This window comes from Lethenteron reissneri, chromosome 62, assembly GCF_015708825.2.
Source record: "Lethenteron reissneri isolate LAM-NWPU_2019-01 chromosome 62, ASM1570882v1, whole genome shotgun sequence".
NCBI classification, from domain to species: Eukaryota; Metazoa; Chordata; class Hyperoartia; order Petromyzontiformes; family Petromyzontidae; genus Lethenteron; species Lethenteron reissneri.
The window spans coordinates 2,370,516-2,391,969 of NC_083840.1; the positions used below are offsets into that span (position 1 = coordinate 2,370,516).

The window sequence follows — 21,454 nt, forward strand, 5'->3', positions numbered from 1 at the left end:
CGTTCCCCCGCACCTCCGATTCGCACGGCTACATACGGTGTTAACGAAGTTCAACGTGTAGGTATCGATTACCTTTATATGCTGATAGAGACGCGGGTGCAGGTGAGTGGCACGGGAAGAAAAGGGGGGGGGGGTCACGTGACTAAAGGAGTGGGGGTTCGCTTGCGAGGGCGTAGGGTAAGGGGGTGACCCCCAAGGGGTTAGGGGGTAGGGGGGGGACCCCTCGGAGCGCGTTAAGTAGCGCTCCCCGAGGCGCCGCGGCTTCCCTCCGCTCGCCGCGTCGCGATGTCTGCTCCGTCTCCCTCGTGGCGGCCCCGCTCCATGGCGTCCCCTCCCATATCGGTGAGGCTGTCGCCCTCCTCTCTCGCTCCTCTCTCCCCTCTCTCACTCTCCTCTCTCCGCTCGCTCACTCTCCCGACTGTGGTTGGTCCGGCTGCTAAAATCGTGGAAATGTTCGACTCCACCCGTAACCGGTAACTGTATGCAATACAAAAAAACGGTTAAATACCGGTTTACCGTACGCGCATAAATGTCTGGAGCAATAAACTTGTCGAACTTTGTGTCTGAGGATCGAGGGCAGCTATGGAGGCCCCCCGTTCGATTAGAACTGTCACGGCGCAGCAGTTGCGGTGGCGAGGAGATGTTAACTACCTCGCCTGGTGTGCAGGATATCTTGAGTTCGATCCCGACCCAGACGCCTGCTGTATTATTTGGGGTTTCCGTGTCTCTATCTCTCTCTCCCCCCGTGGTCCTGTGGAATTTTTATCCGGGTCCTCCGGTTGTATTTGACTGCTGTAAGTTTTCACGTGATAAGCCACTTCACGGAGCGATCAATTGTGGCCAGGTCGCTTTTGAAAAAAAAGAGCTACATAGCTCAGTTGGCCTTTCTTGGTAAAATAAACATTTGTTTAGTTTGAGAGGACGACTCGGATCGAACCCACGATCTCCTGCATACCAGGCGAGGTATTTAACATCTCGCCACCTTGGCAACATCTCTCAACTATTCTCACTGCGTGGGCTGGATACGAACACGAGTAATGAAATGAATGAGCTTGCATTCATATCGCGCTCGCTCGGTACCACATTAACGAAACGTCTCGGAGTGCAGAGTCCCCTTACTATTGGCAGCTGCCCCTGTGCGGCACAAGGTGATTCAGCAACCTGGCACGAGGCATGGCCCGTAGCCCTCCTCTATGCTCAGGAGCTAAATGGCAATGTTGGAGGTCTGCTCGGCACGATAAGGCTTTAGGAGACAGAGGTTGTGTCATTTTGATATTCTTCCGTTGAAGGAGCCCAGACATCTGTGCCTTACTATGTGATCCATAAGTTTCAGTGGCATTGCCACAATCGCACTAATGTGGCTTGTCTCTATGTGTCGCTATGTATCCCTACGGGTCTCCGTGTACATCTGAGCCTTTGTCTCTATGTATCGCTATGTATCCCTACGGGTCTCCGTGTATATCTGAGCCTTTGTCTCTATGTGTCGCTATGTATCCCTACGGGTCTCCGTGTAAATCTGAGCCTTTGTCTCTATGTGTCGCTATGTATCTCCACGGGTCTCCGTGTAAATCTGAGCCTTTGTCTCTATGTATCGCTATGTATCCCTACGGGTCTTCGTGTATATCTGAGCCTTTGTCTCTATGTGTCGCTATGTATCCCTACGGGTCTCCGTGTAAATCTGAGCCTTTGTCTCTATGTGTCGCTATGTATCTCCACGGGTCTCCGTGTAAATCTGAGCCTTTGTCTCTATGTATCGCTATGTATCCCTACGGGTCTCCGTGTCAATCTGAGCCTTTGTCTCTATGTGTCGCTATGTATCTCCACGGGTCTCCGTGTATATCTGAGGCTCTGACTCTATGTCTGGGTTTTCTACATGGTCCATATTTTGTGTTCCATGGCCACAATCGCACTGCTGTGGGTTTGTGTCTTTATTTTTTGTATTCCATTGTTGAGAGGTGATGTGGGTGCAGCATTCTCTTGTTGATGTTCTGATGCGTGTTGATGGTCACACTTGGGTCGTGGAGGAGGAATTTCCGAGCCAGGAGGTGGGATGTTCGGCTCTCGAATGAGGAGGTGTGACAACTGTTCTAATTGTTCGTGGTCTATTGTACAAGTTTCGTATAATTGATGGAGCGCGCTGGCCCAATTACATTTTGCAGCTGAGTGGCAGCAATTGTCTAAAGCGGCCTGACCCTGCTGATGAGCCGAGAAAGTGAAAAACTGACCCAGGGTTTGCTGCTTAATAATAATAGCAATGTAGAATTATAACGCACTGCACAGTGTTCGTGCCAGCCTTCATAAGTCCTCCTCGCTAACAGCACTTGCCCCAACAGTCTGTTTAGAGGCGACGCAGAGGGTCTTTGTCATTGCATTACCATCTTCCTACGTGTCAGTTGCATAACTTTAAGTATTCTGTGTTGTGTATTTATCGAGGTATGCGTACAACGCGCACCAATATCTGGCAGAAAGGGGGCCCTTGCCGATATAATCATCTGGAAGTTAATCAGCAGTAGTCCAAGCAAAACCTCACTTTGCTGATGAGACCAGACACTGAATGTCGAAACCGGTCCAGAGATTCTCTTATCGTGAAACAATACCGCTGCAATAATACATTAATTAGTGGAGTTAGGCGTTTGCTTGAACCAATGGTGTGTGAAGTGCCAGATGTTATAGGCAAGGACTGGTGTCTCTTTAGCGGAGTCAGGCTTGCTTGAACCAATGCTGCATGAATTGCAAGGGATAGTTTCCACATTGTGTCTAATCAGCAACAGAGGCAGGCTTGCCTGAATCAATGATGGTTAACTGCCACATCGTACAGGCAAGGACTGCTTTCAATATTGTCTCATCAGCAATCAGGTTTTGCCTGAACCAAATGCTGGTAGGTCTGCCGACCTTACAGGCAAATTACCTCTCTCTCTTTCTGCGTGACGGGGTCCCTCCAGTCACACACAAAATTCTAAAGGAAAACACAATTCAGTGCAATCATCACTCGCGTCAATCATCACTCGCGTCAATCATCACTCGCGTCAATCATCACTCGCGCGGAGGTTGTGGGGAACACTAGATTTACATTCTCCACAACAACGCTCGCGTGCAGGCAGTAGGGTTGCTGAAACCGTTGCCGACTTTCCGGAACGTTGTCAGTGGAACGTTCATAATGAACTCGCCAATATGGCATGCACGTAGATGTACACAATCGCACGGCGGCAGAGCCCAAGTTGCCGCTCATTATTTGCCGTCGTTTCTCAGTTGAACGGTAAGACGTTGCAGCCCTGCGGTTGCTCGCTCACTCGTCGCACGGTGGCGAGATGGGAACTACATCACCTGGTATACAGGAGGTCGTGGGTTCGATCCCGACCCTAACACCTGTTGTATATTTGGAGTTTGTGGTGTCTCTCTCCCCGGTGTTTGCGTCGATTTTTCTCCGGGTCCTTCGGTTTCTATCCCACCACATTTATAATAATCAACATGCGTTTAAAGTATTTGGCTGAATTTCGATTTAAAGCTTTCGTGACTGCAGGGATTCATCTTCTTGGTTCTTTCGGTAAAGTCACGTAGAAGGGAAATAATAAAATAATAAAAATAAAACATTATAAAATAATTCTCACGACGTTTCGGCCACAACGCAAGCAGCCGTCCTCAGGTGAAGACCAGGTCTGTCGGGGAGACAGCGTCTGAATGTCTCCCCGACAGACCTGGTCTTCACCTGAGGACGGCTGCTTGCGTTGTGGCCGAAACGTCGTGAGAATTATTTTATTATGTTTTATTTTTATTATTTTATTATTTCCCTTCTACGTGACTTTACCGAAAGAACCAAGAAGAGTATTTGGCTGCTATACATTTCCACACGATGATAAGCCACTTCGTTGAGCTATCAATTGTGGCCAGGTCGCTTCTGAAAAATAGCAATATAGTAGCTCAGTGGGTCTTACCTTGTAAAACACAAATAGTTTAGTAGTTTAGTTCACTTTGGGTGGAAGGTCCTCCACTCGAGGGAGCTCTGGAGAGGGGGAGCATTGGGCCAATTCTTCCACTCCGACCAGACGTGTCGGATACAGGGGGTCGGCAACCTGCGGCTCTTTCTAAGGACCACTCGAGTGGCATTATTTATTAAGGACCCGCTGGTGTCGTATTCACCGCGTGTATTGCTGATGCTCTTGATATATTTAGTGTTTTTTTTACCGAATTCGGAAAAAACGTCTATTCCTGTTGTTTTGGTTGCCGGCCCCTGTTGTTGGATGAAGCGACCGGGGGCACCCACACTTTAGCCCACCGCCGCAAGCGACATGCCATGCCATAGGTCGGTCAGACACCCTGAAACGTTCTGCTTCTTCCGACATTTTTCAAATTGTGCTGGGAAAGCTGGTGACCGATTTTTTCCGGGTTGTTCTGCTTTTTTTTTACCGTGCGGCTACCGTAATGCAAACACAGTACTCTTGATCAGCCATCGCGTGTAAGTGTAAACCGAAATAACCCCAAGTCGCCATCCATGACCAGGTACGACATTCCCTCGTTATTCGCGAGGCATACGTTCGGGAGATGCTCGTGAATAGAAAATTTCGCAGATAACGACATTGGTCTGCGAATTACGTTAAACAAATAAAGAAGCTAATGTTGTATCTCTCAATTAAATAATGCGAGCCTCGCTAAGATGTGTGCGATCCATCAACCCTCCAACAGCGCTGGCTTACAGCTGCCACGTGCAGCGTCGCCACCACTGCTACCTGGCTGTGAGTGCCGCTTGGCCAAGACGCGGTGTCCCAGGAACCAGGACAAATTTTTCTCGCCACTGGATGTGAGCCGTGGCTCGGGAAATCGAATCGGGTCGCTAGGTTCACAGCGTGGCGTGCTATGCCACATCTCTAACCTCGTCATGAGCCGTAAGAATCGATACGAATTGACGATCCGAGGCATCATCATCATGTGACACCGCCACTGCAGTGAAATTCCTCGGTAGTAACACATTCGTTCAGCAGTCAGTGAAACCTCTCCTCGTTGCCTGGGTGGGGGGGGGGCTGTCGGCCCCGGTCGTTTATGAACGCCTTTTTGCAGAAGCGATTACTGCAGAATGTCTCCACTTGTTTGATGATCTTCTTTTCTATAGCGTGGCGGTGTCGCCTTACCCGTTCAGAAAAAGCGTTTCTGTGTTTTCCCTCAATGAGGCCCATCGCTGCTCCCACCCGCTCTCTCTTTGGGGGGCCCCCTTTTGTTGCGCATGACTCCAATCTTTGTGGCTCCGTTGTCTCAAATATCAGCGCACATCCTTCCCACTGCTAATAGTCCGGGCCGTTTTCTGCACTGGGGCCCGTTCCCATTACACGCATCCCCGCCACTTTCTCTCTGTCGCTTTATCAACGATGCGACCCACAGGAACAAACGGCTCTTATCTCCACATGCACGGCCTAGCGATGCTCGCTTTGATGAGCCCAGGCGGGTCCATCATCGCAAACGAATCTAAAGATTAAAAATGCGAGAGGTGGCCATGCGGCTCGGAGATGAGAGATGCTGATCTGGCACTGCCGAGAACCTGGGTTCTAATCCAGGTTTCAGCATTCACCTGTGATTAAACCAGAGTCTCAAGTGTAGTGAGTTGATGGTTTAGCGTGACCACTAATGACTTACATAGATATCCATAGACACACGTAGAGACCCAAATACTCACGTAGAGACCCACAGACTCACACATTTATTGGGCTGTGATTAAACCGGGTTCTCAAGTATAGTGAGTTAATTGTCTCAGTCTGAGCACCAATGACTTACATAGATATCCATAAACGCACGTAGAGACACATAGACTCACGTCATCATCATCTGGGATCCCGCGAGGTCGAGTAAGATGATCGTCCATAGATAGTGATGATGGTCTGAGTTTGTGGGTACGCAGGCGGATGATAAGGCCAATAATCCTGGAAACACATATCTTGTTACAGTGACAGCATGTGTTGTCGTGATTTATAGTTTGGAATATTTGAGTGTCCTGTCTGGCCTGGGTGCGTTCTTTCCTTTGTGTCCCTTTGTCAGTTTTGTGATGGTGTCTTTGTGACTCAAAAGTGTCGAATACTTGGTGGACTCGAGATTTCCAAGATGAATGCTCGAGTGCCAGCTGCTCCCCCCCCCCCCCCACGTGCTGCCGGGTCGATGTTGCACTTGGTGAGGTTGCTCTCGTTGACATCCCTGTAACAACGTTTCATCTGGTCCCCTCCGGAGCGTGTCCCGTCCTTGAGTTTAGTATAAAAAGACTTGCTTGGGAAGCCTAGAGTTGGGCATTCTGACAACGTGCCCAACCCAACGAAGCTGATGTTGAGTGATGGCAGCTTCAATACTCGAGGCTTTAGCCTGTTCAAGAACACTGACATTGGTTTGTTTATCCTGCCAAGGATTTTCTCTAAGTAGCGCTGATGGAATTTCTCAAGTGCCTTTCAGTGTATTCTTTATGTTGCCCACGTCTCTGCGCCATACGTGAGTGTAGGGATCACAACAGCATTGTAGACTACTAATTTGGTGGTCGTTTTGATGTCATGGTCATTAAATACCCTCTGTCTTAGGCGACCGAAGGCTGCGCTGGCTTAAGTAGAGACCCATAGGTTCATACAGAGATTGGGCTGTGATTAAACCGGATTCTGAAGCTTAGTGAGTTGATGGTCTCAGCCTGACCACCAATGATATACATTGATATCCATACACTCACTTAGAGACCCTTAGGCTCACACATAGATTGGGCTGTGGTTGAATCGGGTTCTCAAGCATAGTGGGTTTATAGTCCAGTCCAGTCACCAATGATTGCACACACAAAACATTTAATGTACGAATTGGTTCTTAATTTAATTTGGCTAAATCTCAGTTCCGTGAAGTGAATGTATTGGTGTAACTGTCATGAGATGAACATTGCTGCCGTTGAACACGTTAGCTGGTGATTCTGCTGATTTGGCAGTGGTGCGCAAGCACAAATGATAATAAATAAAACTCAACACATTCTTCAGTAACACTGTGTGGCCTTAAAAGGAAGAAAATATAATAGGCGACGTTTTGAGCAATGGTCCTTATTGTTATTATTATTATTATACACTTTCATTAAACTTGCCGTGTTGTCTGTTGATATTCTTTGGAATTTTTGACGCTTAATATCTTCGGATCTGCAAAGCCCAACGAGCTGAAATTTTCTACACAGACTCTGCCTCGCGTGAAAATTCAAGCTTTAATTTTAAAAAACGGTCCAGGTCCCGCCGATCCTGCGCCTATTCGTATTTATAGTAAATTTTAATGATTGATCCTCGTTCATTTTACCCCCCACCATTTTTGAAATCTCGAATGCTCGCGCCCAGCCACGCGGGAAAGCGTCTCGTCCAATCAGAGGCGCCTATTTGGGGAGACTCTGACCAATGAGAGGCCGCGCTTACATTGCCCCTCGTCATGGCGCTGGAGCGGCCGCTGTGGTTCCCTTTTAGCGCGAGACCAGCAATTACAATAATAACAATAATGATCACTACTATTGCTGAAATAATTACATAGTTATAAACTTAACAAATAGCATTGTTGTTTGCTTTTCCCACGCACGTTCCTACGCGCGGAGGGCAACATGGTTATGTTGAAGTTGAGCGGGTAGGTGAGAATCGTGATCTTGTTTTACAATTAAATGCCGTAATGTTATCCCTATTTTGATTGACTAAATTTCCGAATGATGATTTTGAAATAAATGGTTTAAATTAAAGTGCTAAATCTGTGAACGTTGAATACGGACTGTTGTCTAAATGCGTGCATTATAGCTTTGCAGTCTATATGCGTCTTAACCATCTTTCATACAGCATAGTATTTAATGGTCGCAAATACGACAATTAAACGCGTTATACGTATCACGTTGTTCCAAATATAATTTCACGACTTTGCAATCAGGGTGATCGTTATTACAATTAATAGCCGTGATGCGTGCTATCAACCTTCCATTACATAGACTGTTGTTGTCTAGCAATGCGCATGCTTTCATTTATTGTATAGACGAGGGTTGACATAGGCAGAGCCATCATTGTCATCTCTAAAGGGTCATTACAAAAATTTGGTTAAAAAACAAGCTTTTCAATGCACACACTTTTAATTGCACTCTAAAATACAAAATACATTATTTTGACCGCAGAGTTAATCACATTTTATGTGCTGAATAAAAGTGGGTAACTTGCATAAAGAAAATTAAACATATCGAAGGACGCCACCCAACTTTTATTCAGCACATCAAATGTGAATAATTCTGGGGTCAAAATAATTTACTTTGTACTTTAAAGTGCAAATAAAAGTCTGTGCATTGACAAACTTGATTTTTACAGATTTATTTTCGTTTAATAGGACAAGTGATCTTCATTTGAAGCTTTCGTGACTGCAGGAATCCATACTCTTTGGTTCTTTCGGTAAAGTCACATAGGTATAAAATAAAATAAATCACGACGTTTCGGGTGCAACACAAGCGTCCGTCATCAGGTGGGAAAGTATGGTCTGCTACTGAGGCAGACTGTTTTAAAAGGTTTGAAATGGGTGTAGCCCAAAGGTCATAAAGTTACATGCTAATTTCTCACGTTAACATCACTAGCCCCGGCCACTTCTTCATGACGCTTGGGCTCCACCCATTTCAAACCTTTTAAAACAGTCTGCCTCAGCAGCAGACCATGTTTTCCCACCTGATGACGGACGCTTGTGTTGCGCCCGAAACGTCGTGATTTATTTAATTTTATGCCTACGTGACTTTACCGAAATAACCAAAGAGTAAGTGATATTGCTGAATGTGTTCGTGTTTTTATCCTGATTGGCAGGATGGGTGGTTAAGTGTTTCCCCCCCACCCTACCTCACTGTGTGGACCAGAGGTCACATGAAAGATCAGATATAGCTCTGTGATGTCCGCTTCCGTGAGCCATTCTCAAGCACGGAGCTTTGCACCGCTCCGCGATTCTTCAACTTGTAACGCGACTCACAACAGCAAGATCGGCATACAATTGGGAAATATACAACATTTAAATACGTTGTGGGAGTGCACTTGGCTGGTTTCTAAAGGATCTGAAGAGCAAGGTAATTAACATCTCACCGCAGTGGCGAGATGTTATCTACCTCGCCTGTATACAGGAGGACGTGGGTTCGATTCCAACCCTGGCACTTATATATTTGGAGTTTGCATATTCTCCTGTGGTCGTGTGGAATTTTCTCCGAGTCCTCCACATTTTCTCCTCTACATTTAGAATCAGCATACATTTCTAGTATTTGACTGTTCTAAATTTCCGCACAATAAGCCACTTCATTGAGCTATAATTTGTGGCCAGGTCCGTTCTGAAAAAGAGCTACATAGCTCAGTGGGCCTTACCTGGTGAAGTAAAAATAGTTTAGTTTAATTTCGCAATATATACGGTTTGGAAGCAATCAGTCATATTTCTCCTTTACTGGCAAATTAGTCTCACAAAGGTTTGGTTCCAGACTGCTCGTTTTTTCCCCATCTGTTGGCAAATCCACTCCTTTCTTTCGGACGCCATTTGAAAAGCGGACTGACAACACGTTATTGCCCGATGTGTTGAGTCCAGTAACCCATGCGGTGGCATCAGGAGTTGCGTGGCGTCCCTGCCACCCTTGTAAACGTGTAACGGGCAGTGCTCCGTTATTGTGACGCGATGAATAGATTGCACTTCATCACGTGCGCAATAGATCGTGCGACTCTTTCATTCTCCACTTGTGAAGGCTATAGCCGCCCCCCTGACATGCGTTGTCCTAACACAATTAAGCGCAGGATCATTGCCGTCCGAGCAGCCTGTGAAGCCAGCTCATTCCTGCGTCGGGTCCACTGGTGTCCTGGGTGTACTGTTATATACATCCGTCTCATTGTGTACGTACATCTCATCGGTGGATAAAGTCCGAGAAGATTGTAAAAGAATGTTGATGCTATATTTTATTATATATATAAAATTTATTTGAAGTTTTCGTGACTGCAGGGATCCATACTCTTTGGTTCTTTCGGTAAAGTCACGTAGGTATAAAATAAAATCACGACGTTTCGGGCGCAACACAAGCGTCCGTCATCAGGTGGGCTTGTCTCGCAGAGAACCAAAGAATATGGATCCCTGCAGTCACGAAAACTTCAAATCTAGATCGAACCGCCTCTACGGGGAGGGTTTTCACACATCCGTTAGAGCTTTTAACAGACTGCGAGACAAGCTCACTTGATGACGGATGCTTGTGTTGCGCCCGAAACGTCGTGATTTTATTTTATACCTACGTGACTTTACCGAAAGAACCCACGAGTAAAAAACAAATTGTTATTCAAGAACCCAGAGTACAAAGTAGATTCAAAAAGAAGGGAGAAAAAAACTGCAGGTCACGTGTAACAAACTCGGCGCAATTCACCCTCAAAATTAGGGGAGCGATCAGGAGCAGTGTATTTTAGGGAGAGGGGAAGAAGATGGAAGTAGGGTGAGGATATTGATAATATTTTATCTGGACTTTATCTAAGACTACTTTTGAATGCGGTCGAACGTAGTAGCGCATAATGGGTGTGGTGCTTGAATGTGAGATTGCCCACAAAACCAGGTGGCTCTTCTGCCATATACTTTACGTGTACCTTAAGATACTCAAATAAATGCCGGAACACAATAACAGATAAATTAATCCAACTTAGTCTATGACCAAACAAGGCACCAAGAATTCAACTTACAAACAAACCCTCTTTATAGCATCAACACACAGCAAGGCATCAACACAACAACTTCAAAAACCTTGTGTTGTTTGTCAGTCCTAAACCTCGTCTCAGTTTGTAGGATGCAGGAACTGTGAAGTGTGGGTGAATAGGACAAGCCTCGTCTCGTTTTGTGAGACACATGTGCTAAGGAGGGTGAGTGGGCAGGATAGGCCTCATCTCATTTGGTGAGACACAGGAGGAAGGGTTAGTGGGTAGGATAGGTCCTGTCTCAGTTAGTGAGATGATGGCTATCTTGGAAATTTGGAGTAAACTTAGATTATCCTTTTTTATATATAGTACAATATTTTTTTCATGCAGGAGTGTTCATGGCTAAACAGTCCTCCCCGACTGACAGATCTTTCGGCAGTGACCGCAGGGGTAAGGGCGACGAGTGTTATTTGTCTCCAAGCAGCAGAACGCCTTAGTCTCTTTAGGGCTCTATGAAGGCACCGATCTTGATCCGGCCATCCAGACCGTGTGTGCACCGCATATCTCCAGCCGATCCTTTTCTGGGCGAGTTCCTGCTAACCAGGGATCGTGTATTTGAACGTATTGGCGATAAAAAAAGAGGAAATCTTTCGCAATCATCATTTATTTTCCAGCCATTCAAATCCCGTCAGAAAATCTTGCCGGGTGGTGCGTCAAAATCGGTTCTCGTGATGTCAAATCAGTCGGAAGACGAATGTCACGAGCAGCTGAACACAAAGCTTCCCAGTCTGTTGCCGTATAATAGCACCCAGTTTGATCACGATTGGCTGCTCTGTGTCCCAAAGGCAGATTTGACTCCTCGTGCCCAAGACTTGGTCGGACGGTTTCTCGATTAATTTCCGGAATAATTTCTTAGCGGACGGTGGCATCACAAAGATTACGACTCACGGTGGTGTCAGCACCAACACATTCCAATGGGAAAGCGGCTGCTGAATCTAAGTGCAACTTTTCATGGAGAGTCTGCAGCTCACTGAAGGGCAACAGTGACATCGTTAGACGGTTTTATTAAGATCGGTGTGTTGTGATGCTGCACCGGTCTACCGCCAGTTCACGAGTTGCCGCTTTGCAATGCGATCGTCTGACATGCTCGTTACATGTCCGTCCCCAATGCAAGCTGATGCTGACTCAGCACGATTTCAATGTCCAGTTATCCCTACCCTGTCCAGTGCCTCACCATTGGTCAACCTCTCAGCGTCGTGGATCTCGGATATAACGGAAGTGATGATGTTGGAACTTGCGTAGCTTGCTTATTTGGTGCCTATATAGTAGGGGTTGGCAACCGAAACAACAAAAACCATTTTTTTCGAATTTGGTAAAAAAAAATCACTATTTCAAGAGCTGCAATACAATGTGAATTCGAGACAATGGTCCTTCATAGATAACGTCACGACCTCTGTTGTACAGGGTTCGGGTCTCAGACCCGTATAATAATGCAGATGTAACCAATGCCGAGTAAACCTGCCACTTTGGCTTGAGAAATAATATGATGGGATGACCATAGCCTCTTCAACATATGACCAAATGCTGAGGAGGCACTATAAAGTACAGCTGTCTAGTTCCATATCCAGATCACAGTCATCAGTGTCAGTGCTTCCCAAATACTTAAACTAAACTATTTAAAATCAAACTTTGTTTTAATTTTATCAGGTGAGGCCCACTGAGATATTTAGCGCTTTTTGAGAAGTGACCTGGCCACAAATGATGGCTCAACGAAGTGGCTTATAATGTGGAGATTTATAGCAGCCAAATACTCCTTAACACTTCCGAATGTGTAGGGGAAAACCGGAGGACCTGTAAAAAATCCCAGTGCCCTCGGGGAAAACATGCAAACAAATATACAGCAGCAGGCGTCAGGGATCGAACGGACGACCTCCTGTATACCAGGCGAGATGTTAACTCGTTCGCCTGGTAGCTCACACTATGCTTCAAAGTCCTTGTCACTGATCAGGGCTCTCACTCTACCATGATGGGACCCTGTTGGATGGATCCTTTCAGCACCATCACCGCAGCCAGCGTAAAACTATCCGTGATGTTCTGAACGGCTTGTGCAGATAACGTCAGGAAGGCACTTGTTATCTGAAAACTGACAGTCCAGCGGTATCGACACCAGGCAGAGAGATTGGGTCTTAATTATGGAGAGGTTGAAGACATCACCGTGAGCACCAAAGCTGACAAACACCATCTCCACAGGCAGTGAAGGCTCGGAATACTCTTCCGATATCAGGAAGCCACTGGAGCTATGTAGTTTTAAGTCATCTAGATTGAAAACGCATTTCTTTACAACTGCTTTTTGTGCTTAGTTTGTTGTCCTTCCCCCGGACCTCCAATGAGAATGGTTTGGCTATGTACGGCGTGAAATACGTTAAATGTACATACGCACATCCTTGTTTAACTCCCTTTCTTGCTGGGATTTTCTCCGTCAGTTCCACATCAATGCTGATTCTGACTTTTCTTGAATTACACTCCTCTGTTTTATACAAATATACCTACGCAATAGCCACAGTGGAAATTACGACAAATCCCATTTCGCCACAATCATCAATCGCCCATTGCTAGGTGTACGTTCTCTAAAACACCCCCTTTGTGTGTTCTCCCCCCACGGAGAATGTCATCCCCTGCAGGTATCTGGTCACCTGGCCAGATTCCCAATTGAATGTCAGCACGCAGCACACATTGAAAACCTACACAAAGGCCATCGACGCCTCAGATCGGGTTTCTTCAGAAGTGAATAATCATTCTCACGATCCACTCGCCGTCGGCTCGCAGCATTCACACTCTGTGCCCTCGATACTGTCACGTAACTCAAACGAATCTGTCGCTCATAGCGATGCACTGCACGGCGCCCTTTCTTTAGAACTGCTTTTTGTGTGTTAGTTTATTGTCCTTCCTCCGCACCTCCGACTACCACGGTTGGCTACGTACGGTGCGAAAAGAAGTTCAACATACATACATACATGAAGATGGCTGCCAACTTCAGCGCCGGAGTTTAATGTATTTAGATGGGTGAGTGTGGTTAATGTTGTTGATGTGGTGGGTGTGGTTGTTGCGGAGGGTATGGGGCACATGTGGTGCATCTGCCAGTCATCTCAGTCAGTCAACCCATGGCACCTGCTGGGTCTGTCCTGTGACATGCCAGCGGGCGTTCGACACTTCACGTGGCCTTAAAGTGCACAAACCCTGGCACGAGCGCCGTGATAATGTCACCGCCACTTAAGGGCAAACGGCAGTGGTTGTAGTTGTTGTTGTGTTTCGGAGGGTGGCTTGGTCAATGGGTTCGTGGGGTTGGTGTGGTGTGCGGGGTTGGTATGCAGGTATTGTAGTGGATGGCTCGGTGGAGTTGGTGATGTTTGGTTGGGTTGGCGTGGTGAGTTTTGTGGATTTGGTTGGTGTGGAGGTTATGGTTGGTGGGTTTGGTTAGACTGGTGTGGAGGGTGGGGGTTGGTGGGGTTGGTGTAGTGGATGTGTGGTCGGTGTGGTGGGTCACCTTGATGTAGTGGGAGTGGTGGAAGGCTTGGTGGGATGGATTGCTCTGGTGGTTGTGGAGTGTGTGGTAGATGTGGTGGGTATAGTGGGTGTAGGAGATGGGTTTTTGGGCTGAGTGTATATGTGTGATATTTGTGGTGTGCGGGGTTTGTGTCCCTCGTGTTCTCTTCTACCACCTCAATCTTCCCTCCTCGTACTGGGACTTCCTCTTCTACTACCAGAGCTCCGGTAGTGAGAAGCACTGGGTTCCACAGCCGAGGAGCCAGGCTACGCCAGCCAACTTCTCACAACCACGACGGGAGCCTGGGTGGACGGCGCAAACCGTGCTCATATGGGCTACGCTTGAGCCAGTGTGGCGAGGGAATTCGGCGAGCTGTCATTGTCACAGTGTGATGAATTGGGGGCCGGAGTAAGACACCGGATCTAATAGCCGCTGCTTCCCAGACTTCAGCGAGTGGCTCCTCTCCGTTAGCGTTTAGAGGAATTAGTCCTACACCACAGCTGTGTTGAGTTCTTGTGTTTTACTGTGTTGTGAGTTCTGTGTCTTGTATGTATGTTGAACTTGTTTCGCACCGTACGTAGTCAACCGTGCTGATCGGTTGTTCTCATGCTATGAGTTATGTCCCTGTATCGCTGTTATAATTAATTTGAGTTACGTATGTTTTGTGTCTATGTGTTTTGTGTATTTGTCTTGTGTATCCTCTGAGTTCCCTTTCTTGATATGTCGTCACTGCGTTATGCATTCCCTGCGTTGTGCGTTCACTGCGTTTCCTGAAAATTTAGATGGCCTGAATAATTTGTCTCAGCTGCGGCAAGAGGTGGAGTGGCTGCAATGGGTATATCTCACATGGCAAGGGTCTCCACACACTTACTACATTTGCCGACTGCAGCTTCTGAATTTCGACCCCTAATTTGGGTAGGAGGGATGCAGACGCAGTGGCAATACTTCCATCCCACAGCGAGAAGGGCCCTGGGTTCGATTCCTGACTCGGGCGTCTTTCTGGTGGAGTTTGAATGTTCTCTTCCCCCTGTTCTGCATGGAATTTCCTCCAGGTTCTCCGGTTTACTCCCATTACTAAACAAAACCCCACGATGTAACCGGTATTAACCAAACATTCTAATGCTGAAAGAATTACATTTCGATTTAAAGCTTTCGTGACTGCAGGGATTAATTTTCTTGGTTGTTTCGGTAAAGTCACGAAGAAGGGAAATAATAAAATAATAAAAATAAAACATAGAAAAATTTCTCACGACGTTTCAATTGCAACACAAGCAATCATCATCAGGTGTGAAAACTACAGCAAGAAATTGTTTTAGTTGAAGTGGGAGAGATGCTTGTGTTGCAATCGAAACGTCGTGAGAATTTTTATTATGTTCTAATTTTATTATTTTATTATTTCCCTTCTACGTGACTTTACCGAAAGAACCAATAATATGAAAGAATTACCATTCAGCATAGGGATGATTAGTACGGTTGGCTGTGCACGGTGCGAAAGAAGTTGAACAAACATACGTAGATACGTACTCAATTGGGATCGCAGACCGAAGCGGCATTGCTGCAACGACACTTGGCAGGACCCTCTTCAAGAAGAAGCATGAGACTTAGTGGGGCTTCCCTGGGGTAAGCTTCAAACGATACGGAAGTATGTAAATAAAAACTCACTCAGCCTTTTCGCATTCGGCAATGGAACTGCCGGGAGTTTCCGACGAATTGCTGTGTTCTCATGCTCTCGTCTTCGGGTCAACGTCAATATAAATTTCTGAATATTTTTTTATGCTGGAGGAATCCGATGAGCTATAAAGCTTTTTTTCACAGATGTCCAGCAGTGGACACGGGGTCAGAACGGTACAACAACAAAGACATTTGAGCCAATGTGAGTGCTCGGAATGCTGCAGCGACAGAGATGGACGACTGGGATTCGTACACCGTGCAGCGCCCACTTTCACCACTGCGCGTGGGGGCCCCATTAGTTTGGCTTATGCCAAGCAATAATATAAAAAACATTTAAATGGCAATAAAATCCTGCACTAAAAAGAACCCGGCCTACACTATTATTCTTGTAATGATCGGCTTTTCTGTAAAAGGATTTTATTTCCTAGTTGAACACGCGTAACAATAATCATCTAAACTAAAACTATTTTTATTTTACCAGGTAAGGCCCACTTAGCTATATAGTTATTGTTCAGAAGCGACCTGGCTATCACAAATGATAGCTCAACGAAGTGGTTTATCATCATGTGTAAATTTACAGCAACCAAATACACTTAACGCGTGTTGTTTCTAAATGTGGATGTAAAAGCCGGAGGACCCAGAGAAGTATCCATGCGACCACGGGGAGAGAGACATGTAAACTCAAAATATACAGTAGGCATCAGGGTCGGGATCAAACCCACGTCCTCCTGTATAGCAGGCGAGGTAGTTAACATCTCTCACAGGCTGCTGATTGGCTGAGAAGGCCAGGCTATCACGATGGGCTGTGGCTACGCAGCACGGCAGTTGATATTCCACACCTGCAGTAAACGTGGTGCGATCGTGCATCACAGTCACCACTATCCATCTTCGGCGTGGCTGCGCTTCTGAACGATCTACACTGAAATCTCCTTCAGAATCAGAATCCAGTATGAGTCCATAATAGAGGTTTTTTGGGTTAGATCGCGTAAATGTATACATGTGTCGTTAAAACCCGCCACCACCCAACACGGCCAACTAGTAAGGGTTTTCACGTAAACAGAACATGCCAATTCGTCACTGGTCCAGCACACCGGTGTGTTGGAGAGCCAAGCCACAACATTTACAATCTAAGAATGATGTTTCGCCAGTAATTACAACTAGCTTCATCAGGCGACAGCCATATTTGTGGAGAAGTCTAACTGTTTCGATCCATATGTAGTGAGTTCAACTGAGTCGCAAATGTACTCTTGGAGGTAACACATTTATTTAACAACAACACACGGGGTAACTGCCCCTTAACAGAATAACAACCTATGGTGGGGACCACCAGGCTAACTACACTAATTACAACATGACTAGCTACAATGGACCGGACCACAGCTCGGGTCCAGGTCCACGTGTTGGTGACTCGGTAGAATGTAGGACATAGACGAAGGCTTCTTCAAAATGAACAACAATGCTGGTCCCTCTGGGGGACCCGGCTTATATTCTCTGCGGCATGGCTGGCTCTGCCCTTGGCCACGACCACCTTCCAGAATCCTCAAGCAGGATCTGGACCCGGACCATGTGACCACCTCTAGCCCCCACTTGGGGCCCCTTTGTAGACTTAACTTGTCACGTGTCCTCTCGGGTCAACCAGAGTGCCATGGCCTTTAGTAACCCCGGAACTCACACACCCTATCCTGTAGGCCTGGCACTGCACGCCAAGCGTGGTGCCACCTAGCGCTATCAACGAGCGCTCACCGAGCCCCTCTAGGGCCAGGACTACACCCACATCATAGTGGTGTCTGCGATATTTTTACATTGCATGCCATGCCTCTCTAGGGCTGGCATAGCACAGTGACATCCCACAATGTCACTACACTTATATAGAGGCGTAGATGTGGTGGCCACACTTCTACGCTCTTGCGCAAAGTGGGGGGGGGATTAATGAGTCAACGTACATTATGCATGTGCATTATGCGAGCCCTTTGATCTTGTCCTTCCTGTCGATTTGTATGTATTAAACAACCAGGGTTACGTTGGAGCACACTTGTTTGTTGTTCTGTATATATGTATGTCGGTTGCTTACTCGCGGGGGAGTTGGCAGCCGGGACGGCTGGATGCTATGGAGGGGGGGTGATGTAGTGACTGTGAACGTCACTGTGTGATGCCGGGCTTGCGAGGCCACGGTAGATAATATGTTGTCATTATGTGCAGCCCGGTTACTGGGCGTAGTACCAGCCCTAGCGGGGCTTGAGTGAGCACTGGTTAGCGCAGAAGCACCACGTACAGTGTGTGGTGTGGGCTCCCGGTGTGGGAGCGAGAGAGTGTCAGCGGGCCTGGGATATGTTGGGGCATGATACGCTGGTTGACCTGCCGACACGTGACTGAATGGTATTGGAGGGGGGCCACTGATGGACGGGGGCCGCTGGGCAGTCACGTGGTATAGAGGAGCTCTTGGGAGCCTTCGGGAAAGAGCTCGATAGATCTAGAAAGTGGACGGGGTGAGAGGCGGAGCCAGCCCCAGCCCAGGCCGATATAACAGGGGCCCCGTGAGGGGCTCGGGGTTCTACGGGTTGTTGGTGAAGAAGATCCACCTCGGGTTGAAGAAGCCTCTAGCCACGCGGTCCGGGACCCAGCTCGTGGTCCAGAGCAGGATAGCGGGACTGCTGTGTAGTTCTGCCGTAGCGTGGTTAGATGGGCGGTCAACACCCAAGTGTAGGTTCCGTTATGTTGTGTTGAGTTGTTGTAATACATAGTGTTGCTCCCAAGACAACGTCTGCGACTCAGTTGGACTCACTACACATTTTGTACCAGATATACATTTCTGTATTTTATGTACCGTGCCAAATCTGACTCGGATGTTTTGTTTTTCCAAACATCTGCAGGATGGCTAAAGGACAGCGCCTAACCGTACGTTTATACATGGCGGTAAACTATCCCCTGGTTACCCTCAAAACACGGTAGTGCCGGGCTAGGATCTGTGCCCAGGAGGATGGGCGAGGGTCGATTGCCGAGCCAGCCATTTGGGAAATGGTTTCCACAAATCTGGCGACCAAGGGGGATCGACTTAAGAGCAGACGGTTGGGAGATTGTTAGGCAAGATCTATGGGTTTCTGTGTGAGTCTAAGGCTCTCTCTCAGTTGGTCTAGTGCTATCCTGCTAGGTATCATGACGGCACATTATAAAACATAATAATTATGTATTATTCCCACCATAAGAAGTTGTCTGAACACCTTAATTGAAGTTGTATGAACATATGCGGAAAGCTGTAGGAATGACAAAAGCAGTGGCGGGTTGGTGGAAAACATTTACCGCTGGGAGATGGGAGGAGTCTCTTTCTAGATTTGAAGTTTTTGTGACTGCATTTGGCAGCTTGTGATTGGATATGAGCAGAATCCAAGTTGCCCCAGCCACACCCCCATTTGCACATGGCTGGAATTTAAGGGCGGGGTTTCAGGTTGTAATTGGCGATTGAGAGGCCACCGCTCAAGGAGATACCATCCATAAGTGGATCGGAATCTCATTACGTCCCCCAAAAAATCCAACAGTGTTATTAATCGCGTAATATTGATCACGAAAGCCGACGGTGTTGTTAAACCCTAGGTCAGCCCAACGTCTTTCGGGCCAAACTCTCCAACGAGTAATGGCACCACCGACCGATGCGTGTCAAGTGGAAATAGATAACGAGCCAGCAACTCAGCAGAGCCTCTGCTGAGTTAAAATGGCAACCGACGGAAGTGGCACGAGTTCGCATTAAAACATCAGAATATCATTTGTACTGCAAAAATCCGATGAGCTACAAAGCTATTTTCCACAGATGTCCAGTAGGGGCACGGGGTAAGAGTGTTCCAACAACAGACAGTACAAAAACACAATCGGAGTGCAAAGGTAAGGGGCCGTCCGTAAATTACGTCACGCGATTTTGGACGATTTTTGACCCCCCCCCCCCTTGTCACACGGCGTCACAAAAAGTCAGACCCCCCTCAAATATGACTTCACAAAGCTCTGCCCCCCCCCCGCCCAAAACCATATTTCCATTTTGAAAATAAAACATGCTTCAAATCACTTTAAACTGTTGTCATTGTAGTGCGTATTTAATGTGGCGCTGCACTCTGATATTGTAGGAGAAAACATTTATTAAAAAGTATTTAATTAAGTAGAACGCGTTGTCTGTATTTATTTAAAGTTGCGCATTTTGATTTGACGTCACATTTCTCAAACGCCGCCCCCCCTCGTCACACATCGTCACAAATGTCTGACCCCCCTCCCCCCAGGTGCGTGAGGTCATTTATGGACGGCCCTTAAACAAATCACCCAAACACATACAAATACAACTAAACAATCCGCATCCTACAAGGAAAATCCCACTGAGGTGTTAACTTATTTCTTTGAAGCAACCTGGCCGTAAATGATAGCTCAACAAAGCGGATTTTCACGTGGACACGTACAGCAGTCGAATAATCTAAAAAACTTTAATGTGCGTTTCTACATGTGGAGGGAAAAACCGGAGGGAAAAAAATCCACGTAGTCGTGCAGCACTGCAAACGCAGTTGCATTATCATCAGATAATATATTTAGTTTACTCCTGTGGACTTCTGTACGTGAACACAAACGAAGCCATATGTGCACCAACGTATTTCTGTCATGGTAAACTTTATATCTGACGATGCAGCTGCGTTGGCAATGCTGCACAACCACAATTAAACAAGAAGCTCAACACGTCCGTCAATAACACTGTGGCCCTCATAACGAAAAAGGAAATACTGTAATAGGCGACGTTAAGGGCAACGGCCCTTCTTCACGACACATAGGCCAGAGAGATCAAAGTGGATAAGAGTCGGAGACTACACTGTGTATATGATCATGGGGTCTTGAGAACTGCTTTTTGTGTTGAGTTAGTTGTCTGTCCCCCACACCTCCAATTAACACTTCAACATTTCTTTAGAGCTGCTACATTATTTGTGTGTTCGTTTGTTATCCTTCCCTCGCACCTCTAATTAGTACGGTTGGATACGTACAGTACAAAAGAGATTCAACATACAGTATATACAAGATTTCAACTTAACAAATATCTCCTAATGAACAGGTTTTTTTACACAATCCAATTAGCGACGCATTCCTGGATTCAATTCTAATTTCAATAGAAGTGGAATGATCGCAATGTACTTGGCGAATGAGCATGAAGCACTCTCTCAAAGTACAGTCATTTAGCCAGTCGTAGCCCCCAGGCATGGTAACGCAGACTCTCAATTCACCAATATAGCTGCAGACTGCCTGCGCTCAACCACACCGGTGCAAAGCAATGGGCGCAAACGAATTCCGCAGAAGGCACTCTGCTGCAGCATGCAGTTTGCATTTACATCATCCCAAAGTGCCCAGCAAACATATGACCAGCGAGTGACCTCGCCCACAGACTATGGGAACAATGGGCAGCACTTAGCCGGATCCGCACAAACCAGGGACGAAGAAAATCTCAAATGCACAAGTGGAAAATTAGGGAAAAGCAAGTTAGATTTCTTGTACATGCACATGAGGAATCAAGAGACTGAAGACGAATGTGGTTTTTGACTGGGGAAATTAGAGCTACAAGAAGCCGAGGAAGACGGTGAATTAAGCTGCAAAAGCA

General features: G+C 46.7%; 1 protein-coding gene across 1 annotated transcript in view; it reads left to right on the forward strand.

Moving 5' to 3' along the window:
• Window positions 1-219: 219 nt before the first annotated feature.
• ZPLD1 (zona pellucida like domain containing 1) overlaps window positions 220-21,454 on the forward strand; it is a 64,379-nt gene continuing 43,144 nt past the window's right edge. Inside the window, exon 1 of the mRNA XM_061576871.1 lies at window positions 220-342. Coding sequence (XP_061432855.1) covers window positions 286-342 — 57 coding nt within the window. The 5' untranslated portion in view covers window positions 220-285. The remainder of the gene's footprint in view (window positions 343-21,454) is intronic.